General features: G+C 39.7%; 4 protein-coding genes across 9 annotated transcripts in view; 3 read left to right on the top strand and 1 right to left on the bottom strand.

The window, feature by feature from the left end:
- The window catches only part of LOC132196202 (uncharacterized), a 64,774-nt gene extending 63,726 nt beyond the window's left edge, over window positions 1-1,048 (top strand). For all 6 annotated transcript variants that reach the window (XM_059618693.1, XM_059618694.1, XM_059618696.1 and 3 more), the window contains one exon: window positions 199-1,048. In XM_059618693.1, coding sequence (XP_059474676.1) covers window positions 199-875 — 677 coding nt within the window. In that variant the 3' untranslated portion in view covers window positions 876-1,048. The remainder of the gene's footprint in view (window positions 1-198) is intronic.
- Window positions 1,049-6,247: 5,199 nt separating this feature from the next.
- Window positions 6,248-10,318, top strand: LOC132196205 (tRNA-dihydrouridine(47) synthase [NAD(P)(+)]-like). The gene is made up of 8 exons (XM_059618703.1): window positions 6,248-6,455; window positions 6,516-6,601; window positions 6,654-7,082; window positions 7,142-7,215; window positions 8,354-8,842; window positions 9,545-9,707; window positions 9,759-9,910; window positions 10,012-10,318. The coding sequence occupies exons 1-8, from the start codon at window positions 6,370-6,372 to the stop codon at window positions 10,261-10,263; spliced, it is 1,731 nt and encodes a 576-aa protein (XP_059474686.1). The 5' UTR covers window positions 6,248-6,369; the 3' UTR covers window positions 10,264-10,318.
- A 427-nt stretch (window positions 10,319-10,745) lies between these two features.
- Window positions 10,746-11,810, top strand: LOC132195951 (large ribosomal subunit protein uL22m). Its single transcript, XM_059618270.1, has 4 exons — window positions 10,746-10,902; window positions 10,969-11,201; window positions 11,255-11,468; window positions 11,521-11,810. The coding sequence occupies exons 2-4, from the start codon at window positions 10,992-10,994 to the stop codon at window positions 11,736-11,738; spliced, it is 642 nt and encodes a 213-aa protein (XP_059474253.1). The 5' UTR covers window positions 10,746-10,902; window positions 10,969-10,991; the 3' UTR covers window positions 11,739-11,810.
- Window positions 11,811-12,347: 537 nt separating this feature from the next.
- Window positions 12,348-13,825, bottom strand: LOC132195961 (ER membrane protein complex subunit 3). Its single transcript, XM_059618288.1, has 5 exons — window positions 13,565-13,825; window positions 13,398-13,498; window positions 12,892-13,047; window positions 12,675-12,836; window positions 12,348-12,621 (listed from the first exon to the last, which is right to left on the bottom strand). The coding sequence occupies exons 1-5, from the start codon at window positions 13,711-13,713 to the stop codon at window positions 12,437-12,439; spliced, it is 753 nt and encodes a 250-aa protein (XP_059474271.1). The 5' UTR covers window positions 13,714-13,825; the 3' UTR covers window positions 12,348-12,436.
- Window positions 13,826-13,956: the final 131 nt, after the last annotated feature.

The raw sequence follows: 13,956 nt of genomic DNA on the forward strand, positions 1-13,956 counted from the left end.
AAACGTCACTGATTTTTCTTTTCGCGGAATTATTTTCACAAAAGTTAATGTTAAAGTCACCGCAAATTATCGTTTTTTTTGTGTCTCTCCTCACTCTGCTGCACCCATTGAGAGAAAAAGTCAAAAGTCAAAGTTTTTCTCCAAATTATTAACTCAAACCAATAACTTTTTAAGTTCCACGCTCCATTATTGTTTCAGACTTGATTGAGCGATTCATTGACTCATTTGCAAATATCAACAAGAAAAACCAAAGTTTGCAAGATTTTATTGACGATTTGCTCACCGACGAGAAGCTCACCAGCACGAAGCAAGCGATGCTCATGTCAACTTTGCAATTCCAACTTACGTTTCCACCCCTATCAGTAGGTTTTGGTTCTCCGAATTTTCAGGTGCTTCCCCAAAACGGCGACGCTAAAAACATTACCTTTGATAAACTTGTGACGTCAATTATCAACAAAACGAGCCAAATTTGGCTGTTTTCTGTGAAACCCGGAAAGGAGCGGAAGCTTTTGATGCCCGAAACCGCTTATCAACTGCAAAAAAAATCAGCATTGACAATTAATATCAACTGGGGCGATATTGCACAGAAAATAAAAAAAAAAGGAGATTTGACAAAAGATGAGGCAACTGGAATCGTTTGCAAAGTAACAGATATTCGTAAAAAAGAATTTGATGAAAAACAGAATAACTTGATCTTGCTGCTTGATCATTTTGGAAGCAACGGCGAAAGATTCCTCAAAGTGATGGCAGAATGCAACCTTTGCATGGTGGTCCAAACAAAGCCAGAGGAAACAGAAAATCTTATTAAACGTTTGGGGCCAAATGCTTGCATAGCAAAACTTTTGGATCAACAAAATAAATGTAAACAAAATTGAATTAAAAAAATAATCATAAAGATATATTAAAATTACCAAAATTACTATAATGTTAACTAATTTTTTCCACTGCTACATAAAAGAATAGTTTTGCACTATGTGCAGCTATAAAATGTGAACAAATATATATATCCCTAAACAGAAACTTCTTTTGGTTTTTTTTTTTTTTTTTTGCCACGACTCATTGTAAAAGAAAACGTTCATTGTGTTAGGACAAAAAAGGTCAAAATGTTTTGTTTTTAATGAAATATAAATTAGAGTTATTGGAACTTATTGGAAATAACTAAAACAGTATGAAGTCCTCCGTGACTGTTTAACCTTGTTAATCGCTTTGCACAATTAATTAATAATTTTAGTGAAGAAATTGGCATTCAATCTGTCTTCAGAAGCTTCAGCTAGCTCTCATTCTAGTATTGAGCAGTGTGTTTGCCACTAAAAAAGAAATAGGGTCGCAACCGTGTCCATAACTCGTTTATTTTTCAATAAAAAACATTGGAAAATCAATATTTATCTGTTCACTGTTCCATCAAATCAGGCACGAAATTTACTATCATGATTATTTTCAATTTTATACATAAGAATTAAACTATACGAGACTTGTAATGAAACTAACTTGTATCCATTGATCAAAGATAAAATAAAATAAAAAAATTTCTCTTCACTAACAAATTTCATTTATTTCTCATTATCATTAGAGGCCAATTTTTGTGTTTTTACGGAAATCCGATTTCCTAGAAAGTCACCCAAAATTTTCATCTGAAATCGTACATCTTCAACCTCTCCTATGACATCAGCAAGGAGAACATTGTCCTCGCCACCAACAACCTCGTCCTCACGCTCAGCAAAGGAGTCAAGGGAATCGTGAGTTAATTTTAAATTAAAGTGACACGCTACTTTTGCCAAATCACCTTTTTTATCCTAAATCTTGAGAGATCTATCTTCGTCAATTGCAAAATTTTTCATAAAATTAATTTTGAGCTTTAAAAATAACTTAGTTAAGAGCTTTAAAAGGGTTCCGGACGGCAGCCATCTTAGATTTTGAAGAAAATTTGGAATAACTCTGTCAATTCTTAAGAAATCGTTTTAATAGAAAGAATTTCAATTTCAACGGCAAGATGGAATTTGATCATATTTGAAACGGATATTACCCTGGATACAGGACGACCCTTTGGTAAACACCGTGTCGAACCTGGCGGAGAAGATCCGCGTGGTGCTGCTGACGGAGCAGGAATATTTGGACAACGCGCCCTGATCTCGTTCGACCGCAACGAGGTCGCGCTGCTCGCCCTGAGCAAGGTCGTCTGCCAGATGCCCTATAGCTGGATGGTCGCGACCACTGACTGGACCACCTCCACCTGGTCCGTCTCGCGCCCACCACAAGCAACATACCCCCGCTTAAAAGTATTCCATTCTAGAATGCTAATTTTAAAATTGAACAGTTTATTAAATTAACGTGAAAATAATGAGGGCGATCCAAAAGCCTAACCTGGCCCAGGCTAACTTGACTTAGCCCCGGGCTAACTTAGCCTGTAAATGTTCAGGATGACGAGGGGTTAATTGTCTTAATTAAGCTGATTTTTATATTGAAATAATGCTTATTCTTAAATTAATTAAATCTGCTATTTTATTAATTCAAATATGAACTATAAAATCCACTTCTTTGGACTCTATATAAGAAATATAAAGATGTCAATATTGAGTGATCAGTTATTATTTGAATTCTATAATTTATTATAAATAAAATATTAAACTATTTGAGTAAATGTAAAGTTTTGTTTGTTATTAAAATGAATGATTAAATGTTCTTAAAGCGAGCGGGTTCTTTTCTGAGATTTTGAGCATAAAAAGAATTTTCCTTGTAATATAAAAATTAAATTTATTGATAAAAAGAATAGTAACAAAGATACACGATATATTATTAATGAAATGGTTATCTGATTTAAAGTTTATCTTAAATTATTATATTGTCCTGCCTGATTATTGTTTTGATCTAATAATGTCATTTTTTATACGGAGTACAATTGTTGCGCGCGATTTATTGAGAGAGAGAATATTTGAGTGAAGCCTTATGATTATTTGATATTACCAAATTGTGGAACAGGGCAGTTGATTTGATGCTCAAGCCAGGTGAAATAATCGCCTATCGGAGTCCTACCGCGGGCCAATTACTTTGAGTTTGGGTTCAAAGTAATAAGCCAGTACACCTCGGTGACAAGAGCAGCAAAACAAAGTCGACCGTACATCTATACAGGAGATACCAGAGTGTCCTCTTTTTTCCCGCGAACGCCCTAATTTTAAACTCCACCCTCTAAGACATGTTAAGAGAGATCAGAGGGCGCTGTTTAGGAAATTGTATAATTTCTGACTTAGACCAAAGTGGGGCGCTGCATCCCTTAATTTCCGAGTGCAACACACATCCCCACATAGCCCAAAACATGTGGCATTGTGTCTTTTAAAAAATAAATCTTTGTATGGAATACAGAAACATTGGTTTTGCGTTTTTAAATTAAAATTATATATATAAAGCGGCCCACGATTCACATCCCTTTTCTTAAAATCGGATTAAAGGAGATTTTCGACCTTCCACTTCCACCCCAAACATTCACATCCCTTTTCTTAAGTTCAACTTATGGTGATTTTCAACGAAGAAAAGTGTGCGAAAAAAAATACAATAATTTTCGGCTGCAACATACATCCCCACATAGCCCAAAACATGTGGCATTGTGTCTTTTAAAAAATAAATCTTTGTATGGAATACAGAAACATTGGTTTTGCGTTTTTAAATTAAAATTATATATATAAAGCGGCACACGATTCACATCCCTTTTCTTAAAATCGGATTAAAGGAGATTTTCGACCTTCCACTTCCACCCCAAACATTCACATCCCTTTTCTTAAGTTCAACTTATGGTGATTTTCAACGAAGAAAAGTGTGCGAAAAAAAATACAATAATTTTCGGCTGCAACATACATCCCCACATAGCCCAAAACATGTGGCATTGTGTCTTTTAAAAAATAAATCTTTGTATGGAATACAGAAACATTGGTTTTGCGTTTTTAAATTAAAATTATATATATAAAGCGGCACACGATTCACAAGCCCACCAGCAAAATTGAATTATAGCAGGTCAAATAAGTCTTTTGGATCGCCCTCAATATAAGCTTAAAAGTATAATAACAACGCACCATAGCACCTGAGACAAACAGGTTGCATAATCTTTTAAAAAAAAACTGCTCAATTTTACAATCGGAATGTCTCAATCATTCACTTCCATCGCAATCAAATTGTGAAACCAGAATGGGTATAATAAGACATACAGAATTTATTCTTTGTATTTTACTATTTTGAAACATTATTATTCGTCATTTTTTTATTAAGTTAAAATTAGCTCAAGCCTTGAATGAAAGGAAAGAGTCTTCACTTTACTCGATCTACTGGAATGATTTGTTCAACATTTGAATATTTATTTTCTTCAAAAAATGCAAAATTATAGTTAGACGCTGTCTCCCAATCACGCACTCGTCTCATTGAATTTGAAAATTTATAAAGTTAACGTTGTTTTAATTAAAAAACGTCCACACGGCCTTGAAGAATTCCGGCGCATAATTTTTCTGTGTTTGGAAAAGAATTTCCTTTGGTCTCGAGAACCTTTGAAAGTTATATTCATTACTTATAAATAAATAAAAACCTAATCAAAAGTTAACACCCGTGGAGAATTTGATGAAAATTGGGTTCAAGTTCGTCGAAAAAAAAAATGAAAATAAACAAGGACAATTAAGTGGCCGCAAAACGTGACCTTATGTTCAATAGTTGAGCGGTTTCAAATGTCCTAAAAAGTTTAAATTATTAAAGGAGTAAGGAAATAACTCAATTATTGCTTCACACATTGATAAAAATTGGAAAATTCATTGCAAAAAAGTGGACCTGTGACGAGGACTTTTTTGGAAATGAGGGTCGCGCCGCAAGAATCTCTCAAAGGTTTTGTGTCCGTTTCTCTGGAGAGACCTCTGACCGCGACTTTGCCATTGGTGACCTCTTCGCTTCGGCTCCTCTTTTGCCTCGGCCCGATTGGACTCCGCAGCCGGCAAAACTCTGAAATAAATAAAAAGAAATTTGCAAATAATGGAAGTGAAAATTTAGAAGAAACCTTTTTTATGTTTTAGGTTTTGGAATTTTCGGCATCGACGCCAAATCGACGGACGCAGAGGTGATTTTATTTTTCCACGTCACAAAGTCCAACCAGGCCTTCAAGCCCTCAGGAGAATATTTGAGGCCCCACGCTCGAAAATAGAATCGATTTCGTCGCTCGATAAACAAAAGGGATGGATCAAAAACTGAAACCAAATTGCAACAATATATCAGTTTGAAGAAGGCGTTGGAAAATTTAGCGTTTACTACATTATGAACAATCGTTTTTTTTTACCTTCATCTCTCAAAATTAAATTGCGGTTTATCAAATTAGTCACTTTTGCCAAAATTTTTATAAAAGTTTGCTTTTAACAATCAATCTTTTCATACAATTATGCTTTAATTTCATTTAAAATCTTGTGAAATACAATTATTTATTTTGGATGTAAAAATATATCTTTAAAATAAAAAGTTTCAAAAGTGACAGTAAAAACAAATTAATGAAATGAAGTCTAAATTACGCGAAGAACGCAATATCAATAAATTATGAAAACTAAATTAGGAGAGTTTTTAAATTTCGCCGGTTAAATTTTATACTTACATCCTACTCTGGATGTGCAGATTGAATTCCCGAAGCGGTCGCACCCCCATTTGTAAATCTTTTCGTCGTTGTAGCACTTTTGCTCCGGCAGGAAATCAACTTTTGATACTTTATCCTATCGATTGGGTAGAAAATAACAATTAATTTAATTTCAGGAAAGAGGCAGATTGAGAAAAAAAATTCGAAAGAAAAATGGACATTCTAGAATAGTTTTTTCACAATGACTTTCAATTCAAAGGAGAGGAAATAACATAATGAGAATATATACTGTAAACTCATATTTGAAGGTATAAAACCGCGATAATTTTGGTCAGTCTATGAAAATTTGTGAAAATTCTTAAAACGACTCAATTTAAGTTAACATTTTCCTTGATAATCTCACCTCCCACTCATCATCGTCGCGCTCCGCAGTAGCAGAAAAAGTGCAAACGGCGAAAATCCAAATCCAACATTCGATCTCCATATTCAACACGTGCTGCAAAATTAATTTATTATATTAGCGACTGCTCTGGGATCCAATGAAGTTTTTAATAATAATTTACAATTTGCTGCAAACATTGCGAAAGTTAGTACGCAGTTAGAGCGGAGTGCGAATTTCAAGTTCCCGCCACAGCTTTTCTCGTCGATCGTCCAGGTGGCAGCACCGCAGCTCCGTAAAAGATTGTAAACAAACACACGTGTGGAGGTTATTAGTCACAGCGAAATTATTTAATTTTATTGTAGCACCCATAAACGAGAATTTGGATCGAATTTTACAAATTAAAATGGCTTCCGAGTCGGTCGGCGAGAATCAGATAATTAGTCTTGAATCTGCGAACTACGACAAGGGCGTGGCCAAAATCAAAGCAGAGTTTGTTCCGCAATTCTTACTTTTCGAGGAAATGAAACTAAAATTTATATAATTTTGCAGATTCGTTTTGCCGAATGCGAAGAAGGAGGAAGCGGACGGCGAACCTGAGAGCAAGAAGCCGAGGAAGGTGAAAGGGCGCCAGAGAGGTTTGATGACCTTTTGCAATATAATTCCGTCTTAAAACCTTTGTTTGCCCAGGTCAGAACAAGGCGAGGGGCGTACCCTGGCGCGCCGACCCTCGCAAGCAGGTGTGCGTGTCGCTGGTGGACGTGCGGGAGGGCGAGGCGTGGCCCTCGCAAGGGTGCGGCCGGCACCAGTGTCCGGCCGTGCACGACGCGGCCGCCTTCCTGGCCGCCAAGCCGGCCGACCTGGGCGCCAGGTGCCACCTGTTCGAGACCCTGGGCCGGTGTCCGCGCGGCCTGGCGTGTCGCTTCGGCTCGCACCACCTCACGCCCGAGGGCTTCAACAGGGTCGACCCGCGCCTCTACGACCCTGAGCGACCCCCCTCCACCTCCAACCAGCTCGACAAGGACGTGCAGAACGACCTGCGCAAGCACAAGTACGACTTCGGCGAGAGCGAGCAGGCCTGCCAGCAGGCCAAGGCTGACCAAAGTGCTCAGCAAAAAGGTTCTTTTTCTTTAGTCAAGACTTTTTTTTTTTACTAATTTTTTACTCGAATTTTGCAGAAGGGTCTGAAAAAAGTCTCGGGCCTGTCAGCGACGCAGACCTGATCACATTAAAACCTGAAGAAAAACCAAAGGTGGGCTCAGGAATTAACTCTTGATGGCCTCGGCTGAAATTTTCTGTCTTCCAATTTGATGGTTTTCTTTTGCCAGGATCTAGGTTTTTTTTTTTAAAATTAAACCAATCGTTGGGAAGCATTTTAAAAAATGCATAAAAAAGTTTTTCCACCAAAATGCTTAATTGTTCTATAGTTTTTAGATCTAGAACTTTTGGGACATAATTTAAAGAATTCCCAAAGGAAATTAAGTTTCAAATTAAAAAATTGAGGGAGAATTAATCTTGAATGTGTCTTAATTGAAAATATTTTTGCATTTGAATAATAATGAAGTTCTAAAATTATAATTTATTATTAAAATATGGGTAATTTCAAGTGCAACAATGCAGTCTTTTTCGTGCCATCTTCCCTATTAGATTCGGTAAAATCGGTAAAACCGACTGTGTGGCACAGTGGTTAGTGCGCTTGGCTGATAATCTGGAGGCCTTGGGTCCTATCCTGGCTAGGATCAGGGCTTGAAAAAGTTCTGTTTCTGGCCGGCTAGCTCACAAGACTTCAGAAAATCATAGGAGGTGGATTAATCACTGCGACAGGCAGATTCGGAAGGAATTGCAGGCATTTCGACTGCAATTTCGGCTATGCTGTCTGGTGTTTTCTGCGGTTTCCATCAGATATTCCAGGCGAATGCCGGCACAGTTCCCATTCATAGGCCGCAGCCGCTCACCTTCCTCATCCTTCAAATTCCCAACAACCAAACCCATCCTATGCTCCTCTCTCCCCGGCCCAGTGGGTCGCAAGGTCACCGTGTTATCGGCCCCGAAAGGGGAGAATCCGAGTTATCGGCCCTTGCGATTTAGCAGCCTGTCTGCTACCGCTGGTGCCTTTCCCAAGAGGGATAAACAATAAAAAAAATAAAAAATAAAAATTTATTGTTGGACTTCGGCAGAATTTAGAATTAAATTTCTTAAACTTAAATTTTTTTAACTTTTTCCACTTCAATTTAAAGAACTGAAAAATTTGTTATCAAAATTTGCCTAGATTTTTTTAGGTTTACTGAAAGACCACCTTCGAAGGTCCTTTTTGACCTGGCAAATGAAGCAAACTTTAGAACAACAAAACTCTTTTATTTGTAATTTTCTTTCTGCCCGTTTCTTTGCAGATTGACTGGCGTGACAAGCTGTACCTTTCGCCGCTGACCACCCTGGGCAACCTGCCCTACCGGCGCATCTGCAAACAGTTCGGGGCGGACGTGACCTGCGGCGAGATGGCGGTGGCCACGTCCATCCTGCAGGGCCTGCCTCAGGAGTGGGCGTTGGTGCGCAGACACGAGTCCGAGGACCTGTTCGGGGCGCAGGTCTGCGGCAACAACCCCCTCGTCATGGCCAAGTGCGCCCAGGTGCTCGCCGAGCAGACCGACTTGGACTTTGTCGACATCAACATGGGCTGCCCCATCGACCTGATTTACCAGCAGGGCGCCGGCAGCGCCCTCCTCAGGCGCCACAACGTCCTGCAGCAAATGGTCAAGGCCATGGCCAAGGTCGCGCCCATCCCCGTCACCATCAAGACCAGGACGGGCGTTTACTCGGACAAAAGGGTCGCCCACTCGCTCATCCCCAAGCTCAAGACCTGGGGCGTGTCGCTCATCACGGTAATTTCGAGCAGTTCCGAGTGGAAAAAGGGGCGTGGCCTGGAAATTTTGATCTTTTTCATTATAACTTTGGAACGGATTGAGCTAGAGGTGTTTTCTTCATAGATTCTGATGTAACTTTTGACCCTGAACAACTCTGCTGTTGATGTCAAAGACGCAGGTCAAAGTTCAAGGCCACTTTTCAACGACCCCCGATGAGAAAGTCCAATTTTGACAGTGATGACCACCTTTGACCATTTTGGCAGTATAGGAAAAAATGTAGCCTGCTAAATTCTGCATTGGATGGGTGAATTTCAAAAGGATTCATTAACCCATTCTCAAGTTATAGCGATTTGAAGGGAAAAAAACCCCTTTTTTTTGGTAAATTACAACCCTTTTGAAAATCACGAATCAGATGCAGAATTTTGCAGGCGACGTTTTCGCCCATGCCATTTAAAACACCAGTGTTCATCACTGACAAAATTTGATTTTTTTATCAGTGGTTGCTGAAAGGTGACCTTGACCTTTGACCTATGCCATTGGCTTCAACAGCAAAGTTGTTCAGTGTCAAAAGTTCCACCCAGAAAACTTCTGTGACTCAATCCTTGGTATAATTATGAGAAATCTAAAATACATTTTTGGTTTAGCCCGTTTTTTCACAAAATTAAAGCAAAGTCACTAGGATATTTAAATTGTTTTATTAATTCCAAAATTTTTGTTCAGCTCCACGGCAGATCTCGAGAGCAGCGGTACACAAAGTCCGCGGACTGGGAGTACATCGACGAGTGCGCCGGACTGGCCGCCCCGATTCCCCTCTTCGGCAACGGGGACATTCTCTCCTTCGAGGACTACAACGCCAAGAGGCAGCTGGGCAAAAACATCTCAGGTAAAAGGTTATTTTGAGTTGAAATTTGAATCTAATTTTGTAAAAAAAAAGGTGTGATGATCGGCCGAGGCGCGCTGATCAAGCCGTGGATCTTCACCGAAATCAAGGAGCAGAGAAACTGGGACATTTCCTCCCAAGAAAGACTGCAGATTCTCAAGGACTACACAAACTTCGGCTTGGAACACTGGGGCAGTGATGACAAAGTAAAAAATTTTCCTAAATTAATATTTTTTTACTGATAAAAATTCTTAAAGTGTTGTAAATTCTTGTAACAAAAATGCTAAAGTAATTAATTTGAACCCAGGGCGTGGAGAACACGCGGCGCTTCCTGCTCGAGTGGCTGAGTTTCTTGTACCGGTACATCCCGGTGGGCGTTTTGGAGCGGCCGCCGCAGAACATCAACGAACGGCCGCCCCTGTACCGCGGCCGCGACGACCTCGAGACCCTCATGGCCAGTCCCAACTGCGCTGACTGGGTCAAGATCAGCGAAATGCTCTTGGGTCCACTTCCGGACGGATTCCAGTTTGTCCCGAAACACAAAGCCAACGCCTGGTAGCCGCGGCAAAAACCAATAAAATAGTCACAATCTCACCTCAAAAAGTTTATTAATTTAAAAAAAAAAGATATATTTCGCCAAATAATTTGAAAATTTATGCGAAGGATGCTTTTTCAGAGATTTTGCAAGAAGTTAATTGTATCACTCAAAAAGACTTTTATATTCTTTTGAATATTGTTAAGAATATTTAATTGAGAATCATTTTCCTTTTACCTACTTATTCAAAAGTTTTTATTACAAATTTCTCTATTTCTTCTATAGAAAATCCATCCAAGGATTTGTAATTATTAGAAAATTAATTGACATTGGTTTTTTAGAAAAACTTTTGTACATTTTCTGTTTTTTATAAATTTTATTCTGTATATTGTACAATTTTTAAAATATATCTGCTAAAATTTGCATAAAGGTAATAAAAATTTTGTAGTTCCAATCTAATAATCAATCCGTGGTAGGTGGCAGCACCATTCGTCGATGGATGAGGAGTGGGGACAAAATAATAACAAAGCAAGACCGTCTGTAGCACATTTTTTCACTCACATTTCACAAGTAACTTTAAATTCACATTATAATTGATTAAGTGGAATTGTGATGAGTTAGTTTGATCTCGATCTAATTTTCTCCCAGATATTAACATATAAGGCAAGTTCTAACTTAAAAAAACCGACAACAAACCTGAGAATTTAACACACTTTTCCATCTTCACAGGTTTTTTCAATTAAAAATTAAACATGCGAGAAATGATCTTGGGCGTTTTGCGCGGTTGCGGCCGATTGTTGTCTGCGAGGGACGTGGTGGCCGGGCCGCGGTTGGTGCACACGACCTGCAGCGCCCTGGCCAGTAGGTTGGACCCTGAGGAGGTCGAGGGCGGTCACAACTGGCTGCTGCGCAACGAGAAGGTCTTCCCGCCCCAGGCCCCTGGCGAAGAGCCCCGACCGGCGGTTCGAAAACCCGAAATCAACCTGAAAACAAGGTCTTAAGAATTTTTTTTCAGTTCGTCTGCCACATGCGGTCGAACGTTCGGGGCAACTACAAGAACATGTGGTACCAGGCGGGCTTCATCCGCGGCATGTCCATCGACGAGGCCCTCAAGCAGCTCAGCTTCCAGCGCAAGGGCTTCTGCGCCACCATCAAGGAGGTGCTGCTCGAGGCCCAGCAACTCGCCCTCAGGGACCACGGCGTCGAGTTCAAGAGCGACCTCTGGATTGGTGCGAAATTAATGAATTTGCTATTTAATTTTAAAAAAAATTTTGGTCTTAGCCGAGTCGTTCGTGAGCAAGGGGCAGCACTTCAAGGGGCTGCGGCGACACGCCAGGATGCGCATGGGCGAGGTCAGGTACCAGTACAACCACTACTACGTGCGGCTGCAGCAGGGCCCGCCACCTGAGCACAGGTTCAAGCCGAAACCCACCGGCGAGGAAATGCTGCAGAAATGGATCCAGAAAATGCGCGACCGACACGTCCAGATTTCCATTTAGTCAATTTTGTTGTAATTTTTAGAAATAGATCAATAAAATTCATGTTTAAATAGAAATTTCTTTCAACTGGAACTTATTTTCAATTTAATAAAAAATAACTTGGAGATTATCGATTCAAATTTTAGGAAAAAGTTGAAATAATTAATTATATCTACCTAATTGAAAATTTAAAGATTTTAAAGCATTGATTAATAAAATTATGCTTAGATTGGCAGCAATATTTTGGATAAATTTAATGGCTAAAATTACTTAATTTTAGTATTTTATCCCATAAAGATATCTATATTTAAGTATTTTATAAAGAAGATAAAAAAAGGTTCCGTTATCTTCCTGAAGTCAAAAATCTTTTAACTTTTCATGCTTAAATGACCAATTCTGAACTTAATATGAATGAAAACACCAATCATTTAAAAAGCGACTGAAATCTTCAATAAGAGCGCCAAGTTAGAGTTAAATATTATCAAAAGGGATTAAATACATAAGCAAACTTAAATGTTCCATCAATCAAAAGGCTTCACTTTTCTATCAATCACAATTTTGATGTCAATTAGGTACTTTACATTAGGAATTAACCTCTCGTTCTTATTTGAAAAATTTGAAGCTTTTGAATCACACTTGAACTTAACTTTTATTGTTTATTTCTTTCTCTTTCACAGACAAAACAGGAATAATTTAAAAGTGCAACAAAACAAATGAGTTCATTGAGAGGCAATTTCAGGAATGGAGTTGCCGACGAGCTCGGCCTCAACATTGCTCAAGGCCCACTGGTGCTCGCAGATCTCAAGCGCCTCCCACTCGGCCTTGAAGGCGGCCTTGGGGTCCTGGGGCATTGCCATGGCCGCCCCCGACATCTGGTCCTGCATATGCTTGGCCTGGTCGGCGGCTGCAATTTTTTCAAATAAATATTCTATTCTTTTTACAAATTATTTAAAAAACCGTTGTTCTCGCCGAGGACTAGAGTGTAAATGCTGCGCAGGCCGAAGACATTGAGGAAGTACCACGAGGCTGACGAGACCCACGCGGCGTCCAGGGACAGCAACTCAATGCCTCTCTGCAGCATTGGTTTGAACCGCAGGGTCAGCGGGAAGGGCACTTTGGCTGCAATTCGAGTTTTAGTATATTTTTTAGTGAAATTGAGTTAATTGTTCGGTACTTGTGACGAATCCGGAGAAGACCCAGTTGATCCAGCCGCCGATGACGATCATGGGCAGCACGTTGGTCACGTTGCCCTTGAGCATCTCGGTCATGACGCTTGGGTCGGTCATCGGGTTTGTGGCTGCCGGCGGCCTCTTCTGCGTTTTGAAGTACCCTTTGAAAAAGAAATACAAAATCAGTGATAAAAAATGTAAATTTTTAAACAATTTATAAAACTTATGGTCACCAATCGATTCCTGATGACCTGATCTTTCCAATGATATGTCACACTCTATGTTTTGAAACTTATATGAATTTAGTGGTGGGGGAAGGGCTTCGACCAATGAAATCGCTTCATTTCTAAAATCGCCGTTTTCTTGCTAGGGACCGTGACCTTTCTGGGCACCGTTTGATTTCTGGTGACCTCAGCTTTCCAAAATTTCCAAAAATACTTCCACTTTCGAAGGTGTTTCAATCCTATGGAATGAAATTTCCTGAGGATTTATAAAAACCAGAGGTGCTCACCGGTGCTCTCGTCGTTGAAGAAGTGCCTGCGCATCATGAAAGACTGCTTCGGGATGAACTTTCCGTTTTCCCTGAGGAGTCGCGACCGGATCATCGCCTGGCTGCACCAAAAACGATCCAATTGGTAAAATTAGCGATTCAATGAAGTGATAATTTTGAATTCAAACCTGTCCTGCACTTGCTGCAGCTCGACCTTTTTCTGCGAGGCGAGCAGCACGGCGACGTAGTGGCGCAGGATGCCCGACAGGAAGGTGATGACCACGATGGGCAGGAAGACCCACACGCGGATCTGCGAGTCCAGCAGCAGCTCCGTCATCCTGTAATTCTTTTAACAAAGGAACTAAAACATTCTGTCTCCAATTGTCAAATTTTTGCGAATTGACTCGGAAATTCAATTCGGAAGATCAAAGATGGCGACCATGGAGGGGTTTCACAAAGGAGTCACAATTAGTAAAGGTAAATACCTCCCGTTGTCTCTTTTAAAACTCTTTTCATAGAGATATTTTGATTCAAACCCGTTTTTCTGAATTATTTTTACGTTATTTGTACTTGAAAGTGA

Source organism: Neocloeon triangulifer, unplaced genomic scaffold (genome assembly GCF_031216515.1).
Source record: "Neocloeon triangulifer isolate White Clay Creek 2 clone unplaced genomic scaffold, ASM3121651v1 ptg000011l, whole genome shotgun sequence".
In the NCBI taxonomy this organism is placed as follows: Eukaryota; Metazoa; Arthropoda; class Insecta; order Ephemeroptera; family Baetidae; genus Neocloeon; species Neocloeon triangulifer.

Bases quoted from the DNA above. Each gene is read 5' to 3' on its own strand.
- LOC132196205 (XM_059618703.1), top strand. From the start codon at position 6,370: ATGGCTTCCGAGTCGGTCGGCGAGAATCAGATAATTAGTCTTGAATCT. The intron at 7,216-8,353 runs GTGGGCTCAGGA...GTTTCTTTGCAG, and splicing joins AACCTGAAGAAAAACCAAAG to ATTGACTGGCGTGACAAGCT. The intron at 8,843-9,544 runs GTAATTTCGAGC...ATTTTTGTTCAG, and splicing joins GGGGCGTGTCGCTCATCACG to CTCCACGGCAGATCTCGAGA.
- LOC132195951 (XM_059618270.1), top strand. From the start codon at position 10,992: ATGCGAGAAATGATCTTGGGCGTTTTGCGCGGTTGCGGCCGATTGTTG. The intron at 11,202-11,254 runs GTTCGAAAACCC...ATTTTTTTTCAG, and splicing joins GCGAAGAGCCCCGACCGGCG to TTCGTCTGCCACATGCGGTC. The intron at 11,469-11,520 runs GTGCGAAATTAA...TTTTGGTCTTAG, and splicing joins CAAGAGCGACCTCTGGATTG to CCGAGTCGTTCGTGAGCAAG.
- LOC132195961 (XM_059618288.1), bottom strand. From the start codon at position 13,713: ATGACGGAGCTGCTGCTGGACTCGCAGATCCGCGTGTGGGTCTTCCTG. The intron at 13,499-13,564 runs GTTTGAATTCAA...TTTTTGGTGCAG, and splicing joins CTGCAGCAAGTGCAGGACAG to CCAGGCGATGATCCGGTCGC. The intron at 12,622-12,674 runs GTTTTTTAAATA...AAAAAATTGCAG, and splicing joins AGTCCTCGGCGAGAACAACG to CCGCCGACCAGGCCAAGCAT.